General features: G+C 35.4%; 3 protein-coding genes across 3 annotated transcripts; 2 read left to right on the top strand and 1 right to left on the bottom strand.

Moving 5' to 3' along the window:
- Nucleotides 1-1,665: 1,665 nt before the first annotated feature.
- On the bottom strand, nt 1,666-3,734 carry LOC117618577 (elicitor-responsive protein 3-like). The gene is made up of 5 exons (XM_034348214.1): nt 3,517-3,734; nt 2,657-2,722; nt 2,392-2,518; nt 2,127-2,250; nt 1,666-1,930 (listed from the first exon to the last, which is right to left on the bottom strand). Exons 1-5 carry the CDS (start codon nt 3,581-3,583, stop codon nt 1,859-1,861), a joined length of 456 nt encoding a protein of 151 aa, XP_034204105.1. The 5' UTR covers nt 3,584-3,734; the 3' UTR covers nt 1,666-1,858.
- Nucleotides 3,735-5,831: 2,097 nt separating this feature from the next.
- On the top strand, nt 5,832-9,480 carry LOC117618270 (pre-mRNA-splicing factor cdc5-like). Its single transcript, XM_034347866.1, has 8 exons — nt 5,832-5,944; nt 6,355-6,406; nt 6,766-6,823; nt 7,119-7,213; nt 7,300-7,403; nt 7,726-7,854; nt 8,391-9,055; nt 9,137-9,480. Exons 1-8 carry the CDS (start codon nt 5,832-5,834, stop codon nt 9,478-9,480), a joined length of 1,560 nt encoding a protein of 519 aa, XP_034203757.1.
- Nucleotides 9,481-11,259: 1,779 nt separating this feature from the next.
- Nucleotides 11,260-13,553, top strand: LOC117619777. The gene is made up of 3 exons (XM_034349814.1): nt 11,260-11,589; nt 12,103-12,249; nt 13,187-13,553. The coding sequence occupies exons 1-3, from the start codon at nt 11,341-11,343 to the stop codon at nt 13,328-13,330; spliced, it is 540 nt and encodes a 179-aa protein (XP_034205705.1). The 5' UTR covers nt 11,260-11,340; the 3' UTR covers nt 13,331-13,553.
- Nucleotides 13,554-13,982: the final 429 nt, after the last annotated feature.

Genomic DNA, 13,982 nt, shown 5'->3' with positions numbered 1-13,982 from the left:
CGGCTATACTATACCTGTAAAAAAGAAGGGACCCCTATTGTGATTAGGCGCACACGTCTCAAAATACGTTTTCGGCTGAAAAATCTTTTACTTGGTTTCATAAAACGACGTCGCGGAACTGGCATCACAGCAAAGCTACGGAGCAATGATGATGAAGAAGCAGGAGAAGAAATTCGAAGGTAGAACTGAACGCTTTGCTTTAATATCAGGCAGAGTGAGAATATGAACCTATTTCCTTTTGTTGTTGTTGCTTGTTTCTGTTTGGTTGCTGAGAAATGGTGAAACAATAAAGGAAACAAGGCTAGGGTTTTGAACAAAATACCCATTTTCAGACAGGAGAGTTATTGCGAAACTATGAATTGGGTTTTGAGCTACAAGTGAGGCTAGGGTTTTTTTTTATTTTTTATGGCAATGGTGTAAAAAAGGCCAAGACTTTCGGACAAAACTGTAAAACAATAAATACAAATATTTGAGGTTTCGAAGAGATAGAGATGGGTTTTTGATAAACAAATGGAGAGAATTGAGAAGGCGAAGAAGAACAGAAGAAGGCTCCCTCTCGGGCTTTTGAGAGACTTTGACTCTGAATCTTCGTTGATGACGACGATGATGCCTCTGTTGCTTCCTATGTTAATAGTAAATTATTATAAAATTATTTTCTGTATTTTCCTATTTTAGTTCCGAGTTTGCCCTTCTTTCTTCTTCTTTGATTTTAATAGAATGCTGAAAAATGGCAACTTTAGTGGGGGTAGATTGGGGATAGGATACCCTAATTAAGCAGTAAGTATCGCCGCGCGGTTATACTATTTTCTTTAAAAAATAAAAAATATGTATAGCCTTCTGACTATACTGTTTTTTAAAAACCAAGAAAAAGCTGGATATAGCCAGTCGGCTATACTATTTATAATATAAAAAAGGACCAGCTAGTGATGTGTACCCACGTGTCAAAACAGTATAGCCGCGCGGCTATACTATTTTTAACAAAAATTTAAAAATAAAGTATAGCCGCGCGGTTATACTATTTGCATTTTGGCATATCTTTGGTATCATTTACAAATTTGTTGAGAACGTGATTGACTATAATCAAAGAAAAGTGCCAACGGGTAACCCACCGAAATTTAATCGACAATAATTAAGACCGTAATAACATAAATTTGTAGTAAGTGAGCTCTCCACTTTGGACTTGTATGTGGATCGCGATGAAGCCCAACACACAAACAACTAAACAGGTCTTTGAATACAAAATCTTTAACCAACACTGATGATCAATTTTCTTTTTCTTTTTCGACCAAATAAAAAAATTTCTTTTTCTGAAAATATCTTGCCATGAGATTTGAATTTAGAACTTTCTTTAACAAGTTTTTGCTGATTATGTTAACCCCTTGTTAAATGAAAGTTTCAATACATATGTTACCCTTATGTTGAAAAGACTGCTAAGGAAGGAGAACCAACTGAAATTAAAACCATCAAATTTGATTTTCTCTCTCTTACCAAGTAATATCCAACTATTTTCATCCTCCCTTCCTCGCTAATCTTTATCATCACGTAATCTTAGTTTGAAAGTGCATTTGGTGGGGCAATCAACTTGATCTTTTAAAAAATAAAAATCATTGTTGGGGAGCCTTAAATAAGGTCGCATGAGTATACGCGTGAATTTTAGAGTGCAAATAAAATCTCCCGTATGAAAACAAGTAAATTTAACTGAATATTTGAGAAAACAAAATAGGTTGAGGCACAAAAATATCAGTCTAAACACTGGATTACACAGAAAGGGAAACACAAACAGGACTGATGCTCTTTATTCCAACGCCAAGCAGCTAAATGAGCATCATACATTGCATTGTAAAACACAAGTCCATTCCTAGAAAGATGATTCTTTCCATCCACCATAGTTCTCGTCAGCAGCATAGTCTCTGGAACGAAAGTTGCTTCTCTGCAAGTTGCAACAACAGATTAATAGATCGATTGATTCACAGCCACTAAAAATGTAGTGTAACATTGTGTTAATTGTGATGTTCAACACAGCCACCAACAACCACACAATAGAATGCTGACTCCTGACCACAATAACTCTAATCCAATCAAGAATAAAAGTTCTGTTAAAGTTTGATAGGTAAAATATAAAATACCTCAGGCTCGGGAGTGAATGTGAGTCCAATTTTGATCTCTCCGTGATAATCTCGGTTCTTGTTGACAACATTGTACATAGTTGGTGGAAGGCTTCCTTCAGCGAACAATGGCTCTAAAGGAATGCTGCATGCCGCCATAGATAAATCACACATCTAATTAGAACACATTTTACCTAATTTAACCTGAGAGAACACTAGAACAAAGTCGAAATAACTTTTAAGTGACTCTATACAGATGAAATCACAAAGACAAATTAGTACTCACGTTGCTTCCCCAACAAAGTCGTCTGCAGTAAAGGTATCTTTGTCCATTATTTTCAAACGAAGCTCCGAAACATCCTCCGAGACTGTGAACAAAAAGCTTTCATTCCATTCTGCATCATTTCCTTGCCCTGCATGTACAATGTTTCTAATAACAAAGTTCATTCAAAACTGCACGCACGCAACTTAACACATATAGCTCAACCAAAAGTTAAAACAATTAGATGGGAATGTGCACAAACAATGAAATATGGCTAGAACACTGTTACCTTTGGCTACATTGCTTTTCTTCTCCTGGGTCTTCACAGTGAAAACGACATAGGGATCAATTTTAGCTGCCACAAAGCAGTCAACCCATGACATACATGAGCATATTCAGAAATCTAATGCAGATAAATTTTAAAAGTGAATAGCGTGTTTATAATGAACTGTATCAATAGACGAAGCGCAGCTTACAGAATCTTGATCACAGTTAAACTGGCTTTTTTGAAAATGTATTATATTCATCCCAACAAGAAAAAAAGAAAGAAAGTATAGACTCTTCTTGACTCTGCCAAACACCTATATATGTTTTTTATATTGATCTCAGAATTAATAATGAGGAAATGATGATCAGATGGACTGCTTTATGCCATAAAGATCATGTATTTTTTTCAAAAATAAAATTGATACCAACAGTGGCCGGATATTAACTAAACCCAAAATACCCACATATCAAAAAACAAAAACAAAAATGAATTAGACATAAAGATCAGATGGGTTGAGGAAAAACACCAGTGAAAAATTAGATCTTTTCTACATCACTTAAAAGTGGATCAATGGAAAGGGTTTAAGCAAAATTCATCGATTTCTTTACTTTTGAGGGTACTCATCAAAGATTCAACTTGATTTTTACACCCACAAAATGCAGAAACGAAAAAACATGGTCATCATCAAACCTTGAAATTGACAACATTGAGCTCAGCTGATATAAGAAGCAAAGAATTCAGATCTACAGATGGTAAATCAGAAAACAACCAAGCAACCCAAAATTCATATTTCATGACATACATAAAATTACCAACAGAAATTAATGTGAAGAATTCAAGATTCATAACATATAAGTACAGGGGAAGAGAGAGAAAGTTACAGAGAAAATCAGTGTTCTTGAGGCCTTTGGCTTCAACGAGAACGACTTCAAGCGTTCCCAGAGGCATGTTTGGTTTGGAATTTGGACGAAATTCAATTCACACGAAGAGTCTGAGGCAGAAGAAGGGGAAAAGATGGTGTGAGTGATTTAACCAGAGCAGTGCACGACTGGTGCAGTTTTGTAAGAAGTTGATGCGACAATTAGACGACGAATTTCTGACTTGTTATATTAAATAGTAAGTATTTTCTTACCACTTTTACCAAAAGCCCCCGGCAGAATTGAAGTTGACGGGGCTTGTAATTGTAGATGTCTACTCTACGACATGTCACTTTCAGTTCACCTACTCTCTATATATCTGTTTCTTTTTGTTATTCATGACATGTATCTAACTCAAATTATTCCGTATCCTGCCATGTAAGATATACTGTAAAAAGCTTTAATATAACATTTTGAGTCATAATAAAGGATCATAGAGACTTAGGTCAAATATGAACCTTGTGGTATCGTTGTGTGAATCTTAATATACCTATGTGTGAATTTTACCTTATTATATTTGAATGAATTTTTGAGCATGTCACGAGACATTAAGGTATTATCGTGTGACCTATCTAAATACTTGACATAGAACTACCACACTTTTTTTTAAAAAAAAAATCACTACTTTTTAATGAATTAAAATGCTTTTATAGGGCAGGAGAGTACTTCAAAACAAGCAGCTACTTGGTGATTAAAACCTATTTATATTTGAAGCAAAGCTTGCCACCAAACTAATTAGGGTTGTTCCAACATAACCCTTCCAACTATTATATCCTAGATACATACCTAACTACTCTTAAGTCTTTACTTAAAACTCAAATTTAAAACAGGATGCCATGTAAGATTTGTCCTAGTATTATTAACTAAATTACTATACATGACATTTACCTTCATATTTATTTTCAATCATGTCATTAACTGCCTTAATTATAATTAATTCTTCCTATTAATAGCATATGAAACACCTCATTTCTTTTGGTTGGCACTACTCCCTCTAACCTATCGGCAACTTCTTTAAAAAATTGTACAAAAACAAAAAACCCCTAAATTACTTATCCAATAAATAATGTACCTATAAAAATAATATAAATATCGTATTTTTTTTTATAGAAAATATAGGTACATTATTTTAGAAAAAAAAATGTAGGTACATTATTTAGAGAAAAAAAAAAGTAGACACATTAATTAGAGAAAAAAAAAGGTACATTGTTTTTTGTAGAAGAAGTAATAGGTACGTTATTTTTTTTCAACATAAAATTGTATGTACTCTATTATAATTATAAAACAATAATATAATAGATAATTAATCACTTATACTTCATAAATAAATAAATAAACATTTTTGTACTGAATAAACTGATTAGGTATATTAAATCTGAATTTATTGTTAAATTTAAAAAAGGTTTCCAAATTAATTCCTATATTAATATAAAAAATGCAATAATGATTTAGTTGGGGGTATTTTAGGGATAAAAAAAAGTACAATAAATTAGATTTTTGCACTTGATTAGATAACTTGCGCTTGATTGCTAAACTAATTAACATGTTGATTCAGATTCACATTTGGGCTTGAGTTAAGAAGCCATGAAAATTTGGACCGTCAGATTTTGGCCCAATAGACAAAAATTTTGAGAACCGACTTGCAGGAGTATCCTTTAAAGTCCACCACTTGAATTGAAGGCCTTTTACAAAGAGTTCATAGAAGAATCATGGAAAGTTTTAAACATGTCATAAATTACAGAGCTGTTTGGATTGGACTCCACTCTCCGTGATCCTACCCTCTCACCTTCTCTCACTTTCCCGCGAATTTTCTCTCTCTACTCTGTCTCTCTCTCTGAAAAACCGAAGCTTTCACGTCAACCATCAATGGCTTTCTCCAAACCCATCACCCCCTCTGATCCCACTCAACTCATATTTAATTGTTTTTTCCCCCATTTTTAGCATTGCTTTTAGCCGTTACAGTGCTTTCACAAATCATGAGAGCGTTTTCATAAAAACAAACTCTTTTTGGGTTCTTTCAGAACTTAACGTTTCCGTTGATTTTGCTTTTGATCCTTTGTTTTCTTCACTGTATCCCAATGTTTGAGCCTTGACTCTTAAATACTAAAAGTCAGTGTCTTTCAAATCCTTTATTGTATTTATTTATTTTTCCTGTAATTCGATCAGGTGGGTTTGGGTTTATTATATGAGTGGGACTTGCAGTTCATGCTTGGAATTGAAAGCTTCATTAAAGAAGTTGGTATCCAATAGAATTTGGGTTTTGAGAGAGAAGAAAAATCATGGTACAAGTTAAAGAATTTGATGGTAATCTGAAAGAGGAGGGTCTGGTTTCTCTGAGCCCTTCAGTATCTGGTAGCACTTGCGATAATGCAGTTCTCAATCTAGCCTCTTTGCAAGGGTTTGTACTTTCTTTTCATCTTTGCATTGTGCATAAGTGAACTCTAGCTATGTTTGTAAACTTTGTATTATAATAATTCTTTTTTCAGATAATAGTGTGGTTGTGAATTCTCATAGTTCAGTGGTGCAAATTGTATGCCTTTCTGTTTCCAAGAATTCTTGAGGGAAATAAAATGATGTTGATTTTAATTTTGGGTTTTTCGTTACTATGGGGAACTCAGCCTGTCCAAGCTGAATAGATGTATGTTCCTTTATTATTGCTATCTTCTTATGGAGCATAAAAAGCTGCTGAAAACAATTATGCATTACCATATTTGTTTTGTTATAGAATTTATGAATTTTGAATCCTTATGTTATGACATGGCATGACCTAGAAGTTATTAACTATGTGTGCATATTTAGGAGAATGGCTGGTCCTATAAGACGATCAACAAAGGGCGGCTGGACAGAGGAGGAGGTCAGTAGAGGATGTTGTATGGTTTATTTGAATAGTTACGAGTGCTATTTGTAGCTTCTTAGAAAGATAAGTGAATAGGAAATATAAAGATGGCCCTTTTGTGTTTATTGGTAGTTGTACCATTCAGTTCTGAGTGATTTAAGCTGAGTACAGAAAGTTTGTACATGTAGGACTTCTAGCTTTGTGTGTGTTGGGGAAAGAAGATGTCATGTATTCTAATAATTGTTACATTTTGGTGCTTATTTTGGTTTGTGCTTGAGAAACTTTAGGTTATGTTAGTATAGTTAATTTTTGATTGCTTGACATTCAAGTTTCTATATCAAATAATGAATGTATGCCTCTTGATGTCTTGTTTACAGGATGAAATTTTAGCCCATGCTGTCCAAAAGTTCAATGGCAGAAACTGGAAAAAGATTGGTGTGTATCTGCATATGACTTTATTCTTTTTCATATCTTTATGAGTTTTGTTTTGGTTTTTTTAGCTTCAATTGCTTTTCATTAAATTTTGAGAACTAAAAGACTTCTTAGATCCTGTGAAACAAAGCTCCATCACTTTTTTCTTAAGTTGGTTTTGTTTGAGCTTTGGAGGAAGATGTATAGGCTACCAATATTAAATTTATATTGACCTCGCTCTCCCTCTAGATGTATGTGTGTATATCACTCTCCATCTCTCTTCAAACGTTGGTTTGACAAACTTGAAGATTCTTTGCAGCTGAATGTGTTCCTGACAGAACAGATGTTCAGTGCCTTCATCGCTGGCAGAAAGTTCTCAATCCTGATCTTGTTAAAGGATTTTGGTCCAAGGAGGTGAATTAATATTGCATTAATTCTCTTTAAACTTCTAACGATGCTCGTAATATATGGTTGTGACTTATTTTTGTTGGAACTTCCAGGAAGATGATCTAATAATTGAGCTGGTCGCGAAGCAGGGCAACAAGAAATGGTCTGAAATAGCAAAGTCCTTGCCAGGTCGCATAGGCAAGCAATGTCGAGAGAGGTACTCGATGACTTGTTGAACTTCAGTCTATACATATTACTAGTCCCTTCTCTGTCCTTATTTATATTTGTATCGGCAAGCAATGTTGAGAGAGACTTATTGAACTTCAGTGAATACAACTAGTCCCTTATCTTTCCTCTTTTATAAATTTTTTTTTTTTTTGGTGGTTAATTAATCGCTGATTTGTCATTCATTTACTTTTTAGGTTAATTCGCTGATGTGATGTGTCTTTGAAGGAAACCCCTTTTTCATTTCGTTTCTTCTGCAAACTCCAGAAAGACTACATGTATAGACTGAAGCTTGCGATTGATTTTTGGTTCAGGTGGCACAACCATTTAAATCCAGATATAAAAAGAACTGCATGGACCAAAGCAGAGGAACTGACTCTCATTGAGGCCCATAAGATTTATGGGAACAAGTGGGCTGAAATAGCAAAGTTTCTTAACGGAAGGTAGAAAATTTTACTTAGCGGATTATAACTAAGGAAAGTTTCACTTTTCTTTATCAAAATGAGAAGTTAAACAGCTGATAAATTATTCCCTTAGATGGAAAGGTGTTTTGATATTCTCTTTTATAGATATTTTCCTGGTAATTCTAATTGGCCAATCACATACATGTTAAGTTTGGTGCACGTGCCCTGCGATTTTCTGAGAACCATTACTAATTGCTTTGTAGGGTGTTCCTCCATAGATGCAGTATTTACTGTTTGGAGAGAGCATGTCCTAGTGCAGTTTACTAGCTTTTACAGTTGTTTGTTTCATTATGTGCTTGCAAATCTAATGGTGAGTTGACATGTTGATGAATGCAGTGTATTCTCATACTTGGTAAACACATGATATGTCAGACCTGATAACTTTAAGAGGAAACTGGCGTCGTTATATTCAGTTTGGAATATCTTTCTGTTAACTAGTTGAAGTAGATAGAGTAATAGAGAGTAATTCAGTTTTTCTCCTTTTGGGCTATGAAGGAACTTCTTTTGATGTGCAGGAGCGAAAATTCAATTAAAAACCATTGGAACTCCTCAGTGAAGAAGAAGTTAGAACTCCGTTCGTCTCATACTTCTGATATGAGCACTCAAAATATAAAAGCAGAAAGCAGAAAGCGTGAGGTGGTAAAGCAAGGTCTTGATCAGAAAGCTAACATGGAAAGAAATGTGGAAACCTGTTCACTGGACCTGAATCTGGTTCTCGGAACTGCAAATAGAAGGGAAGGCCAAATGCAATCTTCTGACAAAAGAAATTGCTGGTGGGCCGCTGCAAACAAAATGATGAAAACACCACCTAGAACCGTATTTTACGACAGAGCTGCAGCTGCAGCTGCATGTGGTCTAAACATTGAACAATGCCAAGAAACTTCTAGTAACTGTGGCAGACTGAGGGACTCTCATAATGTGACTGCTAATAATAGTTACAACAACATTTGCAATACTGCTCCTGATTATCTGGGTTTCCCATTTTCACATACGCGGAACCATAAACCCAGTGATCCTATCTATTTGTTGCCTTCCAGACCACTTCCTAGACCACCACAAGCCTCTTTAAATGCTGGCTTAGGTGTTCCTGGTTGTAAGAGAGCAGCTGGTTATTTTATCAACAAACCAGTTCTCCCAGTTACTGCTCAGGGATTGTATGAATCCTCTAGTGGACCTCAAGGTAATGTATGTTAGATTAATTATATGGGAGGATGTATTTAAGATTAAAGGTCAATCTAACAATTTCATTGTGTTAATGAAGCTTATGAGAAAAAGAAGGATGGTGGAGCTCCTGTGAATTCAAAGAATTCAAGCCATGGTCGCTTGTGCTACAGGCCATTCCAACTCGAGGATGTGGAATTTTATTTGGAAAATGGTGAATTCCCAAGTACAGATAGTTACATCCAGACAGAATGTAGTTCAGTTTCCTTTTGCACTCCAACAAGTCACGATACAAGAATTTTTGTTGATTGTAACAGTCCAGATTCCACATTGAGAAGTGCAGCGAGGACGTTTGAAAAATCTCCATCTATCATAAGAAAACGACGGCATTCAGTTTCCAGAAAAAGTGTCAATGCAGCAAATCATGGTGACAGTGTTTGCTGAAAAGAAATTAGCAATAACTTCAGAAACAGCCCCAACTTGCTAGGTCTAAGTCCATGTGGTAAAACTAATTCCACTAGCATGGTTCATTCTCCTCCAAGGTCTCAGAAGTTTGGGGATTCTGCTGTCATGAAGTCTGTAGAAAAACGCTTGGAACATGCATTTGATGTTGAATGGGATTCAGCCAGCGCCGTTTCTAGGACCTTATCTCCATGAAGAGTGTCTTATCAGAATATTTTGTGCTCCATCATCAGACAGCCTTTAACTTCATGATATGTTCAGTGAGTATCACTTCTGCCAACTGTTTACATGGTATATGCTTTCAAACGTCTTAAACAAATTAAAAGAAATTGTATTTTTCAGCACTACTAAAGCTAGTTTCCTTGGGCGTGTAGGAATATGTCATGTTGGATTCTGAATGGGGTAAAATTGCAAAGAGCAGTCGTTTAGCATATGCATGCAACTTTCTAGGGAGTGATGCTGTTTATTAGATAGGTAGGTTCTGTTTTCTTGTTTGTAAGGAGGCATTGCTTAGATCTTAATTGTTACAGAAAACAGTAAAAAGTAGATTACGATACTATACGGAACATGCCAGTTGATCCAGGAAGTTGCAGAGTGTCAATTTGTCTTTTAAGGACAGCAATTAACTCATCTTTAGCTTCATTTGGTTTCAAGGAGAGGTAGATGAGGAGATGACATTAAAACCCTTTTGCTAGCTCCTTGTTCTTTTTCCTTCTATAGCTTTTCATTGGTATAAATTGCGAATGTGATTGAATTTGAGTATCTGCACATTTGAGATAAATAGGACATCATCTTTCTGAATCATAGGGAAACTCATCCAAAGATGAGAAGAGAAGAAAAAAATTTACAAAATAAATTTATGGGTTTGCAGTATCAAATAGGGCTGTTTTTCTTCACGTGCTGCTTTGCAGTTGTATGAACTTCTATGCATCGAAATTGCAAGACTATTTAACTCTATTTTTATCTTTGATCTTTAAATTTGCTTTATCCTTTTCCTTTCTGCCCTAACCTCCTCATTTTCTGTGTCTTGCAGATCAATCATCATTTTGCAGCCAACTATTTGACAGCACAAGTGCCCCTTCCACAATGGAGGACTTGAATTATAAATATGCCACATTCTCTTTCAATGACTGACGTTAAAAATATGTGCATAGTGGCCACTAGTTCAAGGTTTTTGGGGACGTGAAGCTACTTAGCCCAGTAAAAAATGCTGATATTTTTATTATCTGTCAACATAATGCATTTTTCTTTTGTCTCACTTTGGTAATTGTTCAACTTGGCTTAAAGTTATGGACGGGCTGGTTCATGTGTGCAAAGAGTGAAGTTGAGCTTGATATCTTTCACTTTTTGCAAATTTGTAGACCTCAACATAACATATAAACCAAGTTTAAAGCTTTTGTGGCCTTTTGCTTCATACAAAATTTGATTCTGAAAAAGTTCTTGGAATTACCCGAGTAGTGAGGGAGAGTAGGAAAATAAGCTACGACTAGAATCAATAAATTTTGCCTAATATAACAAAAAAATAGAACAAAATTGGGTTTGAAATAAATACATATGCTTATTCTAACATTGTTGAACTCCCAACCCAAAAAAAAGGTTTTATATTCTTGTTCAAGAAAGAAAAAACATAAGACTCAAACTTTAACTGTATGTACGGTATGTACGGATACGAGTATTCTACCATTAAAATTGTAAGACCAAAAAAAATATATATATATATATATATATTTTTTTTATCAACTACAGATTCTAATTAGAAATTTGGTTAGAGATATTTAGCGGGTGACACATACGTACGGCATAGACGCCTTTGATTTTGAGACGTTAAAGAAGAAGACAAAGATGGCCAAACCCTCCATTGATATCTCGGAGAGCTTCGCTTCCACAGCTAAAATTTCAGGGGACATTTCTCAGAAAGACGTAAACAAGGTGCTGCAATTTCTCATAGGCGTGGGGGTCTCAGGCCATGTCCCAGATCAATTCGATGCTAAAAAAGATTCCTACTCTGACCTCGTTCGTGACCTCCTCGAGCCCCTACACATCTCACGCGGCCATGTCACCTGCCTCGTCTCTGTGAAACCTGCTGTTATTGTAATCTATCTTTCCCTGCTTTTTCTCTCAGCTCTTTGTTTTCTCAATTTGTGCTTTTCATTTCTTCTGTTTGGTTGCTGAGAAAAATTAGAAATGGGTAGTTTCTGCCCCAAAAGTGGGAAATTTTGAGGAAGGGAATAGGACCCTTTTTGGGTTGGCTTCAATTGAATTCAATTTTGATCGTTTCTTAATCTGGGTTTGACTAAACGGAGCTATATGTATGCCTGCTTGGCTTAGTCCCGTTGTATTAGTTTGTCTGGTTGAGACTTTCATCTTATGCAAGGCAAAGCAAGATGCTTTTTTGGACCCAATTTCAGAAGTTATTAACTTTGTTAACAAATTACCACCCAAAACTGATGTTCAACTTGTATTTGAATTGACCTCTGTTCCAATTGTTCTTTTATTTCTGACAAAAGAAAAGGCTGGTGAACTTCAGGTTAATTTTCTTTTTGTTTTTGTTCATTGTATTGGAAATCTAACAAATGTAATGATGTTTTGTTCGTGAATATGCAGAATTTCTTTGCAGGATTTCATGGAGGAGCTGTTGCTGCTGTTGCTGAGGCTGTGTCCATAGCTTGTGCTAGAACAGTCGTGGCTAAGGATAAGGAAATTTTTCTAGGGGAACTAAGCATCTCTTACCTCGCCAGCGCAAAAAAGAATGTGAGTCCTTCAGAATTAGACTTGTCTCCTTTAACTGTTGTTTTATCAAGTTTGATGCAAATGAAAACAAATATATTGAATGAAATGATATCAATCCCCATAAACTGTACTAAAGATTGTTTAGATGTCTTCTTTGGACATTGAATAGTATTCTAAGGCATTCTGAACGATATTGAATCATTAAAGAAAAAACTAAGGATTTAGGATTTTGTTGGCGCTTAAAATTTGTAATTTGTGGACTGTGATTGTACCTTCCACTTTAGGTGATGGCACTTATGAGGGATTTGTACCTCTTTGTGCTCAAGGGTCTGCTTTTCTTGCCTCTTGCACACAAGATGTATACTTCATGTACTTGTGTCATTTCCTCTTTTTGTTAATAAACTTTATTACTAATCAAAAAAGTGATAGCTCGCTTTTCTTTGAAACCATTTTCTTAAGATGCCAGTATGGAATTGCTTTACCACAGAATTTGATACAAACTGAAATTGGCCAAAATATGTAACATACAGGCTGAGCTAAGTTTCTGAGCGTTGCAGTATATTTGAAGCCTTATTATCCTCGAGTGAATTAGGCTGGTAGTAGTTTTGAACCCCAAAAGCTCTTTTTTACACAATAATGGCCCTTGCATCTTTTGTTACAATGCTTTCAGACTTTGACAAATATGTCCAGAAATTAAACAGATATTCAATTTGTCATTAAATATCGGTTAGGAATTTTTCATGTAGTGTCCGGACTGAAGCTTCATAATAAGGTGGGATAAGCTAAATGGCAACTCGGCATCGACCATGACATCAGAAGAGAAATATTTGTACTTTTCCCATTGTTTTATCCCGAATGATTTCGAGTATTACATAGTTTACACTCTTGATTGCATATAATTTGCATGATTCACAATATTCATTTCTTTTTCTTTTTTCACTTTGCATTGGTCTTACAGGCAGAGGTGATAGTTGATGCATCTGTTGTGCGAAGTGGAAGAAATCTGAGTGTGATAGCGCTAGAGTTCAAGCTCAAGAAAACTGGGGACTTGATTTACACAGCTCGTGCCACCTTCTATCACATGCCTGCTGCGAAATTATAGATTTGGACCTTAAATATTTCTGTATTTAGGGCCACCCCCAATTCGTACCTGTACGGCTCCGTTCTATGGCACATCTTATTATCATTTTTTTGTGACAGCCACTCACTGGCTCGATATATTATGACAATATGTATAGTCACTTTGAAATAAGATCCTTCAATAAGAATTGTGCATCTGAAAAACAGGTCCTTATTCAATGACCTTATTAGAAAATAGTTCCTAAAGTTGGATTCCAACCCGCTCCACTAGTATGAGTCAAAATTTTCTTGATGTTTCTGTAAGTTCGTCTCAAAAGATGGTATTTATTTTTTAGCTGGGCAACACTATAAGGGTAACCCAGTCCTAATATGAAGTTCGCTTATCATAGTTTGGCAACTAATTTTGGAAAATATTGTTGTTGATCGGTTGCCCTTTGAAATCTCCTCATCCATCAAATCAATGAAAATAACCTCATTGTTTTCAGGCCATGGCCCATCTTTTCCCTTCTCATCAACTTCCACAACATCATCGTCATCAGAAGATAAGTTCCTTGACCTTTTTAACATCTAGACAGCAAAGCATAACATAACAAATTAATTATATGTGATGGAGTTTTAATGAAAATAAATAATGGAGTAATTGTGACTGGCAATTTAAAACTCGTTGCTCAAAC

This window comes from Prunus dulcis, chromosome 2, assembly GCF_902201215.1.
Source record: "Prunus dulcis chromosome 2, ALMONDv2, whole genome shotgun sequence".
Taxonomy (NCBI): domain Eukaryota; kingdom Viridiplantae; phylum Streptophyta; class Magnoliopsida; order Rosales; family Rosaceae; genus Prunus; species Prunus dulcis.
The sequence above is the reverse complement of the archived record's forward strand: the minus strand, read 5'-3'. Positions and strand labels throughout refer to the sequence as shown.